A 14,134-nucleotide genomic window follows, 5' to 3' on the forward strand; every position below is an offset into this window, starting at 1 on the left:
TCTGAAAGGATCTGGTCTGTGCAAAATTAATCAAATGCTCGTAGCCCCAGTTACAGTCAGTGAAGTGAAAAGGATCATCACTAAAATGCAAACCAAAATGTCACCTGGCTTTGATAATATCTCCACTAAGGTACTTAAACATTGTCATAATGTCATTTGTGTAATATTTTGCCATATATTTAATGAATCCCTTCGACAAGGCATTGTCCCTGATAGAATGAAGTATGCTGATGTGAAACCATTGTTCAAGAAGGGGGAAAAAACTGATGCTTCTAACTACCGCCCTATATCCCTTTTAACATGCTTCTCCAAAGTTCTCGAGAAACTGATGCATAGAAGAATTGTAGAACACCTGAATTTCCACAAGGCTCTTAGTCAATGCCGATTTGGTTTCCAACTGATGATGCCATATTCTCCTTTACTAATAATGTTCTAGAAGCACTGATCAATAAATTGGCTTCAGTTGGTATTTTTTGTGACTTAACCAAAGCCTTTGACTGTGTGAGTCATGAAATCCTCCTTTCAAAAGCAGCCTATTATGGTTTAACTGATAAGTGGGAATGTGGCTCAGATCATACCCGACTGACAGAAAGCAGAGGGTACTGCTGAATCGTGAAGATGGCTCAATACCTTCATCTGGCTGGGGAACAGTTAGTGTAGGTGTGCCACAAGGTTCGGTGCTTGGCCCTTTGTTCTTTCTTATTTTTATTAATGATCTTCCTCACTATTCTAAGGCTATCATCAAATTTACTCTTTTTGCAGATGTTACATACCTTGTTATTGAAAAAACACGTGAAAATGATATTGCATCATCTGCCAACTTGGTGTTCCATGACCTCCATAAGTGGTTCAGATGCAATGGCCTAACTTTAAATCTAAAAGAAACCCCAGTTTATACATTTCCATGGGTCTCACAAAGTTCAGGATGACATACGTCTAAGCTATTATGATCAAGATACATATCAAGTTTATTCAACAAAATTTTTAGGCCTCCACATTGACAATAAATTAAATTGGTCTTGCCATATTTCGGACTTGAGAAAAAGACTTAGTTCAGCAACTTATGCTGTACATGTTATAGCAACAACTGCTAATAGTGAAGCTGTTAAGGGTGCTTATTTTGGCTATTTCCATTGATTGTTATCCTATGGCTCAATATTCTGGGGTAACCTACCAATGGCAAACAAAGTATTTGTAAAACGCTGATATGAAACTTCCTGGCAGATTAAAACTAATGTATTTGTAACTCAGAAAAGAGCAATTCGAATTATAAGTGGAGTTAACAGGAATCATTCATGCAGAAATCTTATTAAAACACACAAAATATTAACAATGACCTCACAATATATCTTAACCCTTATGTGCTTTTCAGCTAAGAACCTACACATGTACAAAACCAATACTTCTTATCATGACTATGACACAAGAACAAAACATGACTTTCATGTTGACAGAAAAAACTGGAGTCTGATACAAAAGGGAGTACACTACTCAAGCATGAAGGTGTTTAATGCACTCCCGTCTGACATAAAAAATCTTACCAGTGAAATGCCAAAATTTAAGAGTAAATTGAAGGAATATCTTCTGGAAAAAGCTTTTTACTCTCTTAATCAATGTTTTAATGTAACATTGTAACTTAGATGCAATACTTTACTCGTAATATTTGCTATTGCCACTTTGTAACTTTATACATCTTACACCAGTATGGGAATTCGTGTTCAGGCAGTTGGCACTATCAAATTTCTGCTAATGTATAGTTTGTAATATGGAAAATTCTAATTTATTCTTTTATCATTTCATACCTCTGTTTTACCATAGAAAATGCTTAAGCCTGTAACTATTAATATACTTTGTTTCTTATATACCAATTGCAATTTACATTTGTTAGCATATACAAGTAGGCTACTGTGTTAATTTATATTGTGACTCATTCCATATCGATGCAATTCTTTTGTATACCGGATCTATGGAACACGAATAAATAAATGAATAAATAAATAAAGTTAAAATAAACTGGAGAAACTTAAGTGGTAATATAATAAATGATATAGATTTGTCTGAAATATTTGATGCTGATAAGAAAATTCACAATTATGACCTGTCAGTTACATAAAGGGAAAAAGTTACTGAAGTAAGTGAAAGTAAAGCTGAGTTTGCCTCTGTTCAACAATTGCACATTTTTTATTTGACAGTTGATCTAAGGGAGACAATGGATGTAAAATGTACAATTCGGACTGCGTATAGTTATAAGGTAGTGACTGGAAATGTACCATTAATAAGAATTTAAAAAAACCGCCAGACAGGAAAGTGTGAGAGCTCAGAGAGAGGTACACAAATTTGCCCACAAGAAAGAACTGAAAGACTTTTTCTTTATTTCATTTTGGTGAAAGGACTTTTGCTATGTTGTGCTTTATACTTTGATTTATGTTGTACTATGAGTATTTGAAGATAGTGATTACACAGTCTGTATACTTAGTGCTTTCATTTGTTTTGCCTTTTTTGTAGGAATATTGTTATATTATACTGGTGTGATTTACTATTTTTGCTATGTAGTGTTTTGTACGAGGAATTGCGATGACTTCATGATTTCAGAATTATGCTGTGTTCTTTTTTATGGTGGTATTTGAACTGAACTATTTTATGGTTACATGCCATTTGGTTTTGTTAAGGTTGGGGTTGATATTGTGTGTTCCCTCAGGGAAACACACAACCATTGTATGTTATATGCTTGCCAAACACAGGGTTCTGAGTTATTTAGCACTATTTTATCATATTCACTTTCTGAATTGTATTATCCTTCACTCATTCTTTAATCTACCACAGTTACCTCTTACTGTCATGTATATCCACTGTCTATTAGTCAGCAGACATGTCACACATTAATTATGTTATATTTCACCTTTACTGATTCAATATGAATTCATGTTTATCACAGAATTTACAAATATTATGTTGAACTAATGGAAATTAATCTGAACCTTCTGAAATTAATTCTACATCAGCTTTTTCTTAGTCATTGTATTTCTAGTTCAGATGTTAAATAGTTAGGACTAGGATGATGTTTTGTATGCTTTGCTCATTAATTTTGGTCGGTTTTTGGGTTAAATTTAAGTAATTATTTTCTTGTATTTGAAGAAATTAGAATTAATGTAAAATCATTTATTTGGAAGATGGAGAACCAGACTTGTTGTTTTTAAAGTCATGTTATAGCTATAAAGTCTATGTGTAATGATTATTCTTTTGGTGGAGTAAATGTGCTGTTAAGCACTTTACTGAACATAGAGATATTTGTGGAATAATATCATGTGGGACAGCCTTTATGACACATCTCATTCATACTTTGGAATAACTTGAGTATTGAAGGAAGAGAAAGCTTTTTGGTAAAGTCACACCATATTACACAATGAAAATCTTGGGAGAAGTAAGTGAAGTTTGTTTTTGCCATGATCTGGATAACCAAATGTGGAATATGCATTAGTAATGTTGTCATGAATGTTATATTTGTAGTGAAGTTTTGATGAGATGAATATTGATTTTTTTATATTTATGATGTTGCAGTTAGGTGAGAGGTAACTGTGATTGAAGAATTAAAGGTTATTGTCAAATAATGAGGACTATTATGAGAAGATAACATTATGAGGAAATTCTTGGATACTTAATGGATTATTATGATGTGTGGGTTGTTCATGGATAATAACATTGATGATTATGACAATGAGGTTGATGCCCCACTGTAGAGTACTATGAAGTATTTTTCATGAACAGAACTGGGTGGATGATGATAAGTTAGGTTTAGGAATTAGTAATCGTGAAATACAGTGGATTGTATTCACTCAGTCATACGGAATGCATTTATAGTGCTCTATGTTATTTATAAGAACAGTGAAAAGTATGGTCATTAAAAAGAGGAAATGTAACATAGTAACTGAAAATTTGTGGATTTTGTGATTATAATGAGTAGTAATTTTTGTTGAAACTGTTAACTTCTTAATGACAGCAAGTATGTGGGCTAGTGAATTAACGATGATTAAATGTGTAATTAATGATGAAGAAATGATGTAGTTATAAATAACTGAGTACCAACTGAAAGTATTCATTCATTCATATTTATTCACCTTTAAACATTTTACATGCAATTGGTGTCATATAATAAAAGTTACAGATATATTGTATACATCTATTTATACATATATTTGACAAGACAAATTGCTTGCATAATATTATATTTCTAATTTTGTAATATATATTCCTTTCACAAAATGTACCATCAAAATTCAGTATCATCTATTGCACTCTCTTGAAATTCTTGAACTGTATAAAATACTTTACTTTTTATATCCCTTTTGCTACTTTTACTTTAAATTTATCCATGGGCATAGAATGTGCACTTTTGGGTAATTTTTTAAAAAATGTGGGTGCTAGATACTTATAACTGCAGTGAATCAATGATAGTCTGGCAAATGGTATGTCAATTGTTCATCCATTTCTTGTATTATGTGAACGCGTTGCCATCCTAAGGTCAAAGTTATTTAAATTTTCTTTGGCATATATCAGGAAACTATAAATATACAAGCCAGGTACTGTCATTATATTTAATTCTTTAAAATGCTGCCTGCATAAGTCTCTGGGTGGTACTCCATTTGAATACAGTCTTTGAAATTGGGCCATTTCCCCACAGTGCAATCCCGTAAGAGAGATGAGAGTGGAAGAAGCAAAGTATGCATATAGTAGGAGTGTTCTACTAACAGAGCCTCTCAGTTTATGTAAGAGGAAGATTATATGTGAGAGTTTTTTGCATAGCATGCCTGTGCGAGTTTTCCAGTTAAGTTTGTAGTAATGTAGGAACAAGTGCTGATAGATAAAAATGTTAACGGAAATGGAAAGTTAAGTAGTAAATTGATTGGGATCAGTATCTCTGGAATAACATGGAAAATTTTTACTGTCCTGGTATGATTTGGATAATTTAATTACAACTTTACTATCAAAATTCTTTTACAGCTTGTATGGTGAGCCATGTTTATAATTTTATTACAACTTGCTTTCACATTATGTGTATATTTGTACTTATTTTTTTTTTTATTTCTAGGATTAGTCTTGCATGCAAATGTTGTATAAATGAATTTATTTTATTGTTTACATTTTTCCTTATGCAAACATGATTATAATTAATCTTCATTGTGAAGGGTTCACGTTGCGAAATCTTCAAGTGGACATACAACCTGTGTAAGCTATATGATTGGCAATCACATGGCCCCTAAGCTGTTGTAGCACATATTTAATTTTGTCATTCTTATGTGCTGATTACTATTTTGTCTTTTAAGCTACCTAAGTTAACTCTTTCTGTCATTACATCCTCTACTTACTGATATACGACGTTGTCAATGAAATTACTGATATTCATCAATATTGTGAAGAACTAACTTATGTATATGATAATGGATGTGGAAGCGATTCTGGCAGCAATGTATGGGGTAGAAATGTGTGTAACCCTGTGGACCAAGAAGTAAACTGATTATGAATTTTTATTTCTTTTTTACTAACGAACCTACTGATCACCTATTTTATTCCCATATGATAAACTGCGCATATGAAATTTTCTGTTTTCACTGTAGTGATGATGAATTTATTTCAGCAAAATAATAGTAATGCCTGTGTATTCCAGCAGTTGTGGAGGTGCTGTCTTCCTTAATGATAATTGTCATATCATTTTTTATAGGCTTATAATTTCTTGAAAGTAGCATGTTAGAAATACATGCAAGTTTAGGATAAGAATAATATTGTATATTTCTTTCTTGGAAAACATATTTTAGTTTGGCTGCATAGACCATTTGACATGCATGCCACCCATAGTTGAAATACTTCTGTATGTGACTTGTGCACTGAGTAACTAATTAATGTAGATTTGTATTGATGAAGAAGTATTTAAGAGATTACTCACTTTAGGTGTAACAGTACAGTAATTTGATTTTGAAGCTTTTCTGCTAGTCTTGTACTTACATATATGCACACAGTCTGGTATGTGTATAATTTTGTTTCTGAACACATTTTCAGTTACTAATTAGAAACCAAGAAGAGCATCAGTTATCATTTTGTACGACTGTATAACATTAAGTTGCATTAATTATGAATTATTTGACATTTTGAGTATATCTACCTGATATTTACTGTCATCATGTATGGTGTACCTTCTAAGCCTTTATGTGATTCAACACTAATCCTGATGTGGCGAACGCCCATGACATGAAAATGGAAGAAAAATTCCAGGGAACAAGAAAGAAGAATGAACAGAGGACTTCTAACGTTCTAGTTAATAGCTGTGTATTTTATCCAAGTCTCATATACACAGTAAGCCTATAACTCTATACAATGATCACAAATAGTAGGGGAATATAAATACCTGGGAATTACATTACAGACAGGAGCAACATATTTTGATACACATATTCAGGAAAGAGTAGCAGCTCCCATAAAAGCCACGTATGGTATATGATATCCTGAACACAACCAGTCTATCAATAAGCACAGTGATGACACTGTTCAAAGTGGCAGAAGTGCCAGTCATAATGTATGGAACAGAGACCATATAAGAAAAACAATATGAAAAGAACAGAAAAAGTCAAGACTGTGTTCATGAAAATGATACTACGAATGGAAAAAATAGCTGCATCCTGATTTACATGTGAACTTATGAAACAGACTTAATTCACAGAGATCAGATTACAACACTGGCTGTCTTCCACAGGACCATATCAGCACCTGAGTAACACTGTGGACAGAAAGAAGAAGGGGATAGAGATGGAGCTCTACAAACCACCAACCATGCTGGATGACAGCTGGACCAGAAAATGTAAGAACAGAGGCCTAAAACAACAAGACTTACAATACACAGATTTCATCATAAAATATGTGTCAACAACAAATTCCACAAACCGAGTGAAGAGTGTAAATGTATGTTATGTGTACAAGGGTGTAAAAAATACTGCATTATAACCTGTATGAAGAGAACAAAAACTATAACAGATTATAGCAAAGACTAGAAAAAGCTGTAGGAACTTGTATATTAATGCTCAGATGAACTGCACTTTTCTCACTAACAATAATATACAGTTTGTAATGTTAATTGAGACTGTGAAAATAACACAGGCTGAAACCTTTTGCAGGGATACCTGTAACAAAAAAAGACCTATACTGTTCTGGTTGGCCAGTGCCTACATGAATTTCCACACTCATCATTTTTTACATTTTATTTTAGACATTTGTTGTTACATGTATATGCAGACAGGTTCTCATGGATACATGATATGCATGAAAGTCTAATGTGTGTATGGGAGGGGGGGGGGGGGGGTTAATGTCACAGTCTTAGATTTCATTTTATGTTTAATTAAGGAAATATCTGACACAAATTTTATAAATGAGGAAGTGGTACACACTTCTAGTGTACTACCCAATACATTGAAATTTTTATAATGTTACCATGTATTTACTACAATGTTTATTGCTTCCACATTTATTAATTAGTACTTAACACCATGTGAAGTAATTTAATAATCTGCAGAAGACAAAATTCAGCATATCATTTCAAAGGCTAGGTTAAGACACCGTACAGTTTGAAATTTTGTTTGGCATGTTAATACTAAACACACAGGACTGTCAAACAGAAGTTTCTGGAAAATACTGTAAAATGACATAGGCAATTATTCAAATTATAAATGTTGTGTCAACTATCCACCACAAGAATATTAACTCTCTTGCGTGACTTACGTTACTTTGACCAATGTTGTTTGCTTCCTTCTGTTTGTGGATTTTCACATGCATGTTCATTGTGTGCTAATAACAGTGTTCTATGATTAATTGAGTGTTGGTGATTTCTGACTCCATCATCATACCACTAAGGGACTGAATTTGCCACACTGTTACAGCAATGATATGATTTTAAAGGTAGTTCTGTGTATAAAGTAATATGACTTAGTCAGTGGAACCACTATAATCATAGGCAATATATAGTAATAGAATATATAATTTCTAAAATAATAATAGAATATATACTTTATGTTACTGATATTTGCATATTTCTATAATGACTGCACGGAACAAAAATCTTATGAAATGTTGAATAAAAAAATCTAATATGCAAGAAAAGAAACTATTTCAGATAACTTATGCATTCATGTTTAACTTACTGACACACTAAGTTTTTGTGCATATGTAATTTTTCTTTATAATTTTACGAAAGTGCTAATAATGTATGATGATTAGCTGACTGTTACTTTTTATATAAGAACCAATGCAAGGCCAGATTGTGAGAGATAGTTTAGTTCAGAAGTTCCAGGGTTTCTGTGACTGGGCAGAGAGGCACAATGGATTATGTGAAAACTAGATTTGTGGAAGAATATACAGATTAATTACAAAAAATGGTGTGTTTCATTCCATAGTCTGAATTACAATCTAATCTCTCCCGGACCATAGACAATGGGCTGAATTTCATCAGTTAAATATTTGACAATTCCTGTATATTTCTCCAGTCATAATACACTCCTGGAAATTGAAATAAGAACACCGTGAATTCATTGTCCCAGGAAGGGGAAACTTTATTGACACATTCCTGGGGTCAGATACATCACATGATCACACTGACAGAACCACAGGCACATAGACACAGGCAACAGAGCATGCACAATGTCGGCACTAGTACAGTGTATATCCACCTTTCGCAGCAATGCAGCCTGCTATTCTCCCATGGAGACGATCGTAGAGATGCTGGATGTAGTCCTGTGGAACGGCTTGCCATGCCATTTCCACCTGGCGCCTCAGTTGGACCAGCGTTCGTGCTGGACGTGCAGACCGCGTGAGACGATGCTTCATCCAGTCCCAAACATGCTCAATGGGGGACAGATCCGGAGATCTTGCTGGCCAGGGTAGTTGACTTACACCTTCTAGAGCACGTTGGGTGGCACGGGATACATGCGGACGTGCATTGTCCTGTTGGAACAGCAAGTTCCCTTGCCGGTCTAGGAATGGTAGAACGATGGGTTCGATGACGGTTTGGATGTACCGTGCACTATTCAGTGTCCCCTCGACGATCACCAGTGGTGTACGGCCAGTGTAGGAGATCGCTCCCCACACCATGATGCCGGGTGTTGGCCCTGTGTGCCTCGGTTGTATGCAGTCCTGATTGTGGCGCTCACCTGCATGGCGCCAAACACACATACGACCATCATTGGCACCAAGGCAGAAGCGACTCTCATCGCTGAAGACGACACGTCTCCATTCGTCCCTCCATTCACGCCTGTCGTGACACCACTGGAGGCGGGCTGCACGATGTTGGGGCGTGAGCGGAAGACAGCCTAACGGTGTGCGGGACCGTAGCCCAGCTTCATGGAGACGGTTGCGAATGGTCCTCGCCGATACCCCAGGAGCAACAGTGTCCCTAATTTGCTGGGAAGTGGCGGTGCGGTCCCCTACGGCACTGCGTAGGATCCTACGGTCTTGGCGTGCATCCGTGCGTCGCTGCGGTCCGGTCCCAGGTCGACGGGCACGTGCACCTTCCGCCGACCACTGGCGACAACATCGATGTACTGTGGAGACCTCACGCCCTACGTGTTGAGCAATTCGGCGGTACGTCCACCCGGCCTCCCGCATGCCCACTATACGCCCTCGCTCAAAGTCCGTCAACTGCACATACGGTTCACGTCCACGCTGTCGCGGCATGCTACCAGTGTTAAAGACTGCGATGGAGCTCCGTATGCCACAGCAAACTGGCTGACACTGACGGCGGCGGTGCACAAATGCTGCGCAGCTAGCGCCATTCGACGGCCAACACCGCGGTTCCTGGTGTGTCCGCTGTGCCGTGCGTGTGATCATTGCTTGTACAGCCCTCTCGCAGTGTCCCGAGCAAGTATGGTGGGTCTGACACACCGGTGTCAATGTGTTCTTTTTTCCATTTCCAGGAGTGTATAAGGAGGAAATATTATTATTTTGTTTAAGTGATTGCACTGTTGCAGTTATGAAAGTGACTGTAGATAGGAAGGTACAGCAGGTGTTATTGATCCTTCATTTTACAAAAGAAAAACTCTAAAAAGATTTTTTTAATAAAGGATGCTCCTAATGCAAATACATACTACACAATTAAAGGTTACTTAGAGAACTCAGAGTAGGGGTTAGTAAAAAGAGTACTAATTAGAACATCTTTATTACATTAAAAGATGCTCTGCTGGCAATTATGATTTGGGCCACAGTTTCCTAAATCAGTTCAGGCATGTGCCATATGCTTTCTGGAAGAAGGCTACAGCTGACCACTTATTGTCACCTCATGAAACAAGAGTACACATTCATGTCTGTCCACATGACACGTTTTTCCTTTTGTTAAGTTGACAGACGCAATATCATTCTAAAATTATCCTTGGATTACTAAATTACTTATAATAATATAATTTTGTAGAAAATAAGGCATACATGTACAAGGTTGGTTGAAAGCGTCCAGATTTTATAGAGTTATGATGGAACATACACACTTCACATTTTCTGAATATGTTTGCTTACAGCTGTGTAACTGATTAATTGCCATCAAGAACTAATTTATAGTGGACCATGAACCATATGTCTAGAAGAACAAATTTTAAAAAAATTCAAACACAGTTTTTTTCCCTATCATACGATTTCTGAGGGTAAATGATCAAAGAATGTATAGCTGTGTACTCTGTTACTTTATGAGGCAATTGAAGGCATTTAGGATAGTTTAGCTTATTTTATCTTTTAAGATTATATTTCTGAATACATGTCTTCTTTCAGACTGTACTGCTTCATTCATGAAAACTTCAGAATAGGTTTCATCCTTTCATGAGGGTATTAAAAATTCTGTTTTGGTTTTATGTTCACCTGGATCAGATCAAAATTAATGGGAATGAAACATAATAAAAAATAATGCAGAGCTCCCCGTCCCGATTAAGAATTTCCTGTCAGAAAAAAAGGAAGTGTGATTGGTACAAAAAACTTTTAAAATGTAAGAATTTACATCAAAGGTTCTGACTGACATCGCCTGTGCCACTTTTATAGATGTATTATTTTCTCCTTTCTTGATAAAGGAGAACTTAAAAGTTCTAAATGCAGGATCATTTGGAATCATTGTCTTTTTCATTATACATCATTTTCCTAGCTGTGTTAAAAATATACTTTACAGACCCAGTTTTTAGTTTTGTGTTTGCAAACTAAGTTGCAATAAAGGATTTACCTTCCTCAGATCTGAAGATAATGCAGCAACAATAGCATCCTCATTCTCCTCATACAATTTAAGGAGCTGCTTTAGTTGTTTTTCACGAAAATCTGCAGATCTTGTTTTTCCACTATTAAAGGCATCACGAGCCCTCTGTACAACCTGCCACAGGAAAGAAAATAGAATGCAGTGTACAAAAAGTAAACTCTGAGACATTGAGGAAACTTCAGAGTAACAACATGCACATAAAATTAAAAACTAGTAACTTCAAAATGGAAATAAGTAGAAATTAACAAAAAATGCAGGTTGACATGTGCTGGGATAATCTGACACAAAAAATACAGTATTTCCTCATGTTATCACATGAAAGAAAAAGAAGAAGAAAAAAAGACTTTCTTGGAGAGGAGGAATATCATGACTTCTCACATTGACATATATCTAAGTTCATTACTTCAGTAATAGTATCAAACAACAGTGATATATTGGCAGTGTTGACATTAGAAGAAAAGGCCTTTTGGTGAGGCTAGGAATGAAGAGATTACAGGGAATCCCACAATGTTAATTGATCTATTCACTAAAAGTGATTATGAGAAGAAATAAATGTTAAACGTCACACTTACATTTGAGAATAATGTGTTCGATTGTTTCCCATTGGGTACTGACACTGTAAAAAAAAAAGGGTAAGTTAAATTAGCTGTCAGCAAAATAACAGGATATTATTTCTCAACAGGTCATTATTATAAGTAAATAACAATTTGTTTCTCAAAACAAGCTTTCAGATAATGTTTTGTATATTGATGCCAAGTTAGTTGGAAATACATCTTCTGCTATTACTGGCAGTAACAGAATGGAGAAACTACAAGTATGACTGCACAAAATAGCTCCTTCTGTAAGGTGATTGGACAAAAGCAACCAGACATCAAACAAGCAACATGGAATGCTCTACACAACATTTTGAGATATGGAATATTGGTTCTGTATAGCCATATTAAGGAGATATGAGGCAAACTGGCATCAGCAATGTGATCAGTTTGCTGTATCTGGCATTGATTTCAATTTCCATGTACTGTACATGAGTCTTCTGAGGATCTCTGGTTTCAGGAAGGTAGAGTCATGACTCTATGAGGTGAGAATCTTAGTTCTAATCATCAGTTTCATTTTATTAAGGATGACTAGTTTTGTTATTTCACAAAACTATCAAATGCAAACAATAAGTATGCATTATCTCCAGAAATAAAGATCTGACAGCAACCCGAGATGATTATTACTCACATTACCCTGGAATGTGAGGTAGAATACCATTGAACTTCAGTGTGCCTTCCAGACACCATCAGGATGAAGATCATCAACAGTAAGTGGATATAAGTCTATGATATGCTTGCAATTAATATACACCATAGAGCCCGAAGACATTGGTTGGAGGAATGTAAAGAACATGGGCGAACTAAATAGAACCCTCTCTAGTTTTCTGATGAGTTGTGATGCAGTGTCAAATGGAGGTCAACAGGATTCTGCTGAACGGAGTGTGTAACATACATGTTTTTTGCGAATACTGTGCATCTCATCATTGTAGTGATTGGTTGTGTGAACACAAACTCTGAATGAGTGGACGGACATCCATGCTATTCCAATTGATCCTTTGGTGGCTCAGAATTGTAGGAATGAAATTTGTTGATCTTTTATTATAAGATATGCTGGTGACTCTCCCTGAGCCATTCAGTTGGAAGAAAAATTGGCTTCTTGTTCTTTCATCTCAATAGACAGGAATTTCGGAGAACATGAATCAGAAGACGTCACAATATTGTATGGTGTATGAAAGTATATACTCCTCTGTAAGCTTCAGTGTGAATTAAATGTTGATCTTTACACATCAGTATTGAAAATAATATAATCTCATCTCATTCTCATGTTGTTTTTACCTCTGATGCAAACAAATTATTGTAAATAACCAAAATATTAACACACACTGTTGTAGCAGCAGAATTTATACACTAACTGTCTGTGCTGCATTACATGGGTGACATATGCATGAGCTTTCATAGACAAAAAATGATGAAGTAATATTACAGTTATTTGGTATGGTACTGGTAGTTGAGACAGTGCTCTGATTGGAACCGATGTTACTGAGTGAACCAAAGAAAGCTATCAACTGTGGCTTTGTTGTAGGAGTTACAGTGTCAGTGGTATTCAGCTGATAGTCAGCTAAAGCAAGTAACATATAATAAGTTGGACTTCTATAAATTAATGCTAATCATGAACTATCACAGACTTGTAGTGATTAACTTTTCTCCAAAGGAGGAGTAATTTGGTTTGTGTACTTTCAATAAAACTGTTATACATTGTTTACCTGGGCAGTGTTCTAACTGTGCCCTATCTCGTGCAAGACTTAGCATTGTTACCCCTAGGATGGAATATGTGTACCCAACTGTCTGCGTGTAGTCTTTATTCATGTGAAAGTGAATAAAAGTTTTTGAAATGTTTGTGAATTGTGTAACATTTATCGAGTAGGCTGTGGGGAAACCCCTAAAAAACCACATCCAAGGTGGCTGGCACACTGACCCTCATCACTAATTTGCCAGGCACATTCGATCCAGGGCTGGCACACCTCCCCATCCAGGAAGTGGCGCTGTAACACAAATGGTTGAAAGCCTCTTAAATTCATCAATAAAAATTGTGCACTACTAACTTTCATGGCATTGGTCCTTGTTTTGGCATTTCTCATTTTTGAGACAGTTCCTTTTAGTGACATATCAATGAATGAAGCTATGAAGCATAAATTGTGATTTCTCTTCTGCAATTTACAGCACTGTCAGGCTTTAGACACATATGGTCATTCTGAGTTAAAAATCGATATGAGCAATAAAAGTTATTCCTTGCCTGATGTTTGACTTTTAACATTGCGATCCCGTCAGCCTGAATGCAGAA

General features: G+C 35.8%; 1 protein-coding gene across 2 annotated transcripts in view; it reads right to left on the bottom strand.

The window, feature by feature from the left end:
• Nucleotides 1–14,134, bottom strand: part of LOC126263023 (aldehyde dehydrogenase, dimeric NADP-preferring-like) — a 233,870-nt gene that overhangs the window by 56,407 nt on the left and 163,329 nt on the right. For both annotated transcript variants that reach the window (XM_049959989.1, XM_049959990.1), the window contains exons 2-3: nucleotides 11,830–11,873; nucleotides 11,228–11,371 (exon numbers count right to left, since the gene is read on the bottom strand). In XM_049959989.1, coding sequence (XP_049815946.1) covers nucleotides 11,228–11,371; nucleotides 11,830–11,873 — 188 coding nt within the window. The remainder of the gene's footprint in view (nucleotides 1–11,227; nucleotides 11,372–11,829; nucleotides 11,874–14,134) is intronic.

The sequence above is a fragment of the Schistocerca nitens genome, chromosome 6 (genome assembly GCF_023898315.1).
Source record: "Schistocerca nitens isolate TAMUIC-IGC-003100 chromosome 6, iqSchNite1.1, whole genome shotgun sequence".
Taxonomy (NCBI): domain Eukaryota; kingdom Metazoa; phylum Arthropoda; class Insecta; order Orthoptera; family Acrididae; genus Schistocerca; species Schistocerca nitens.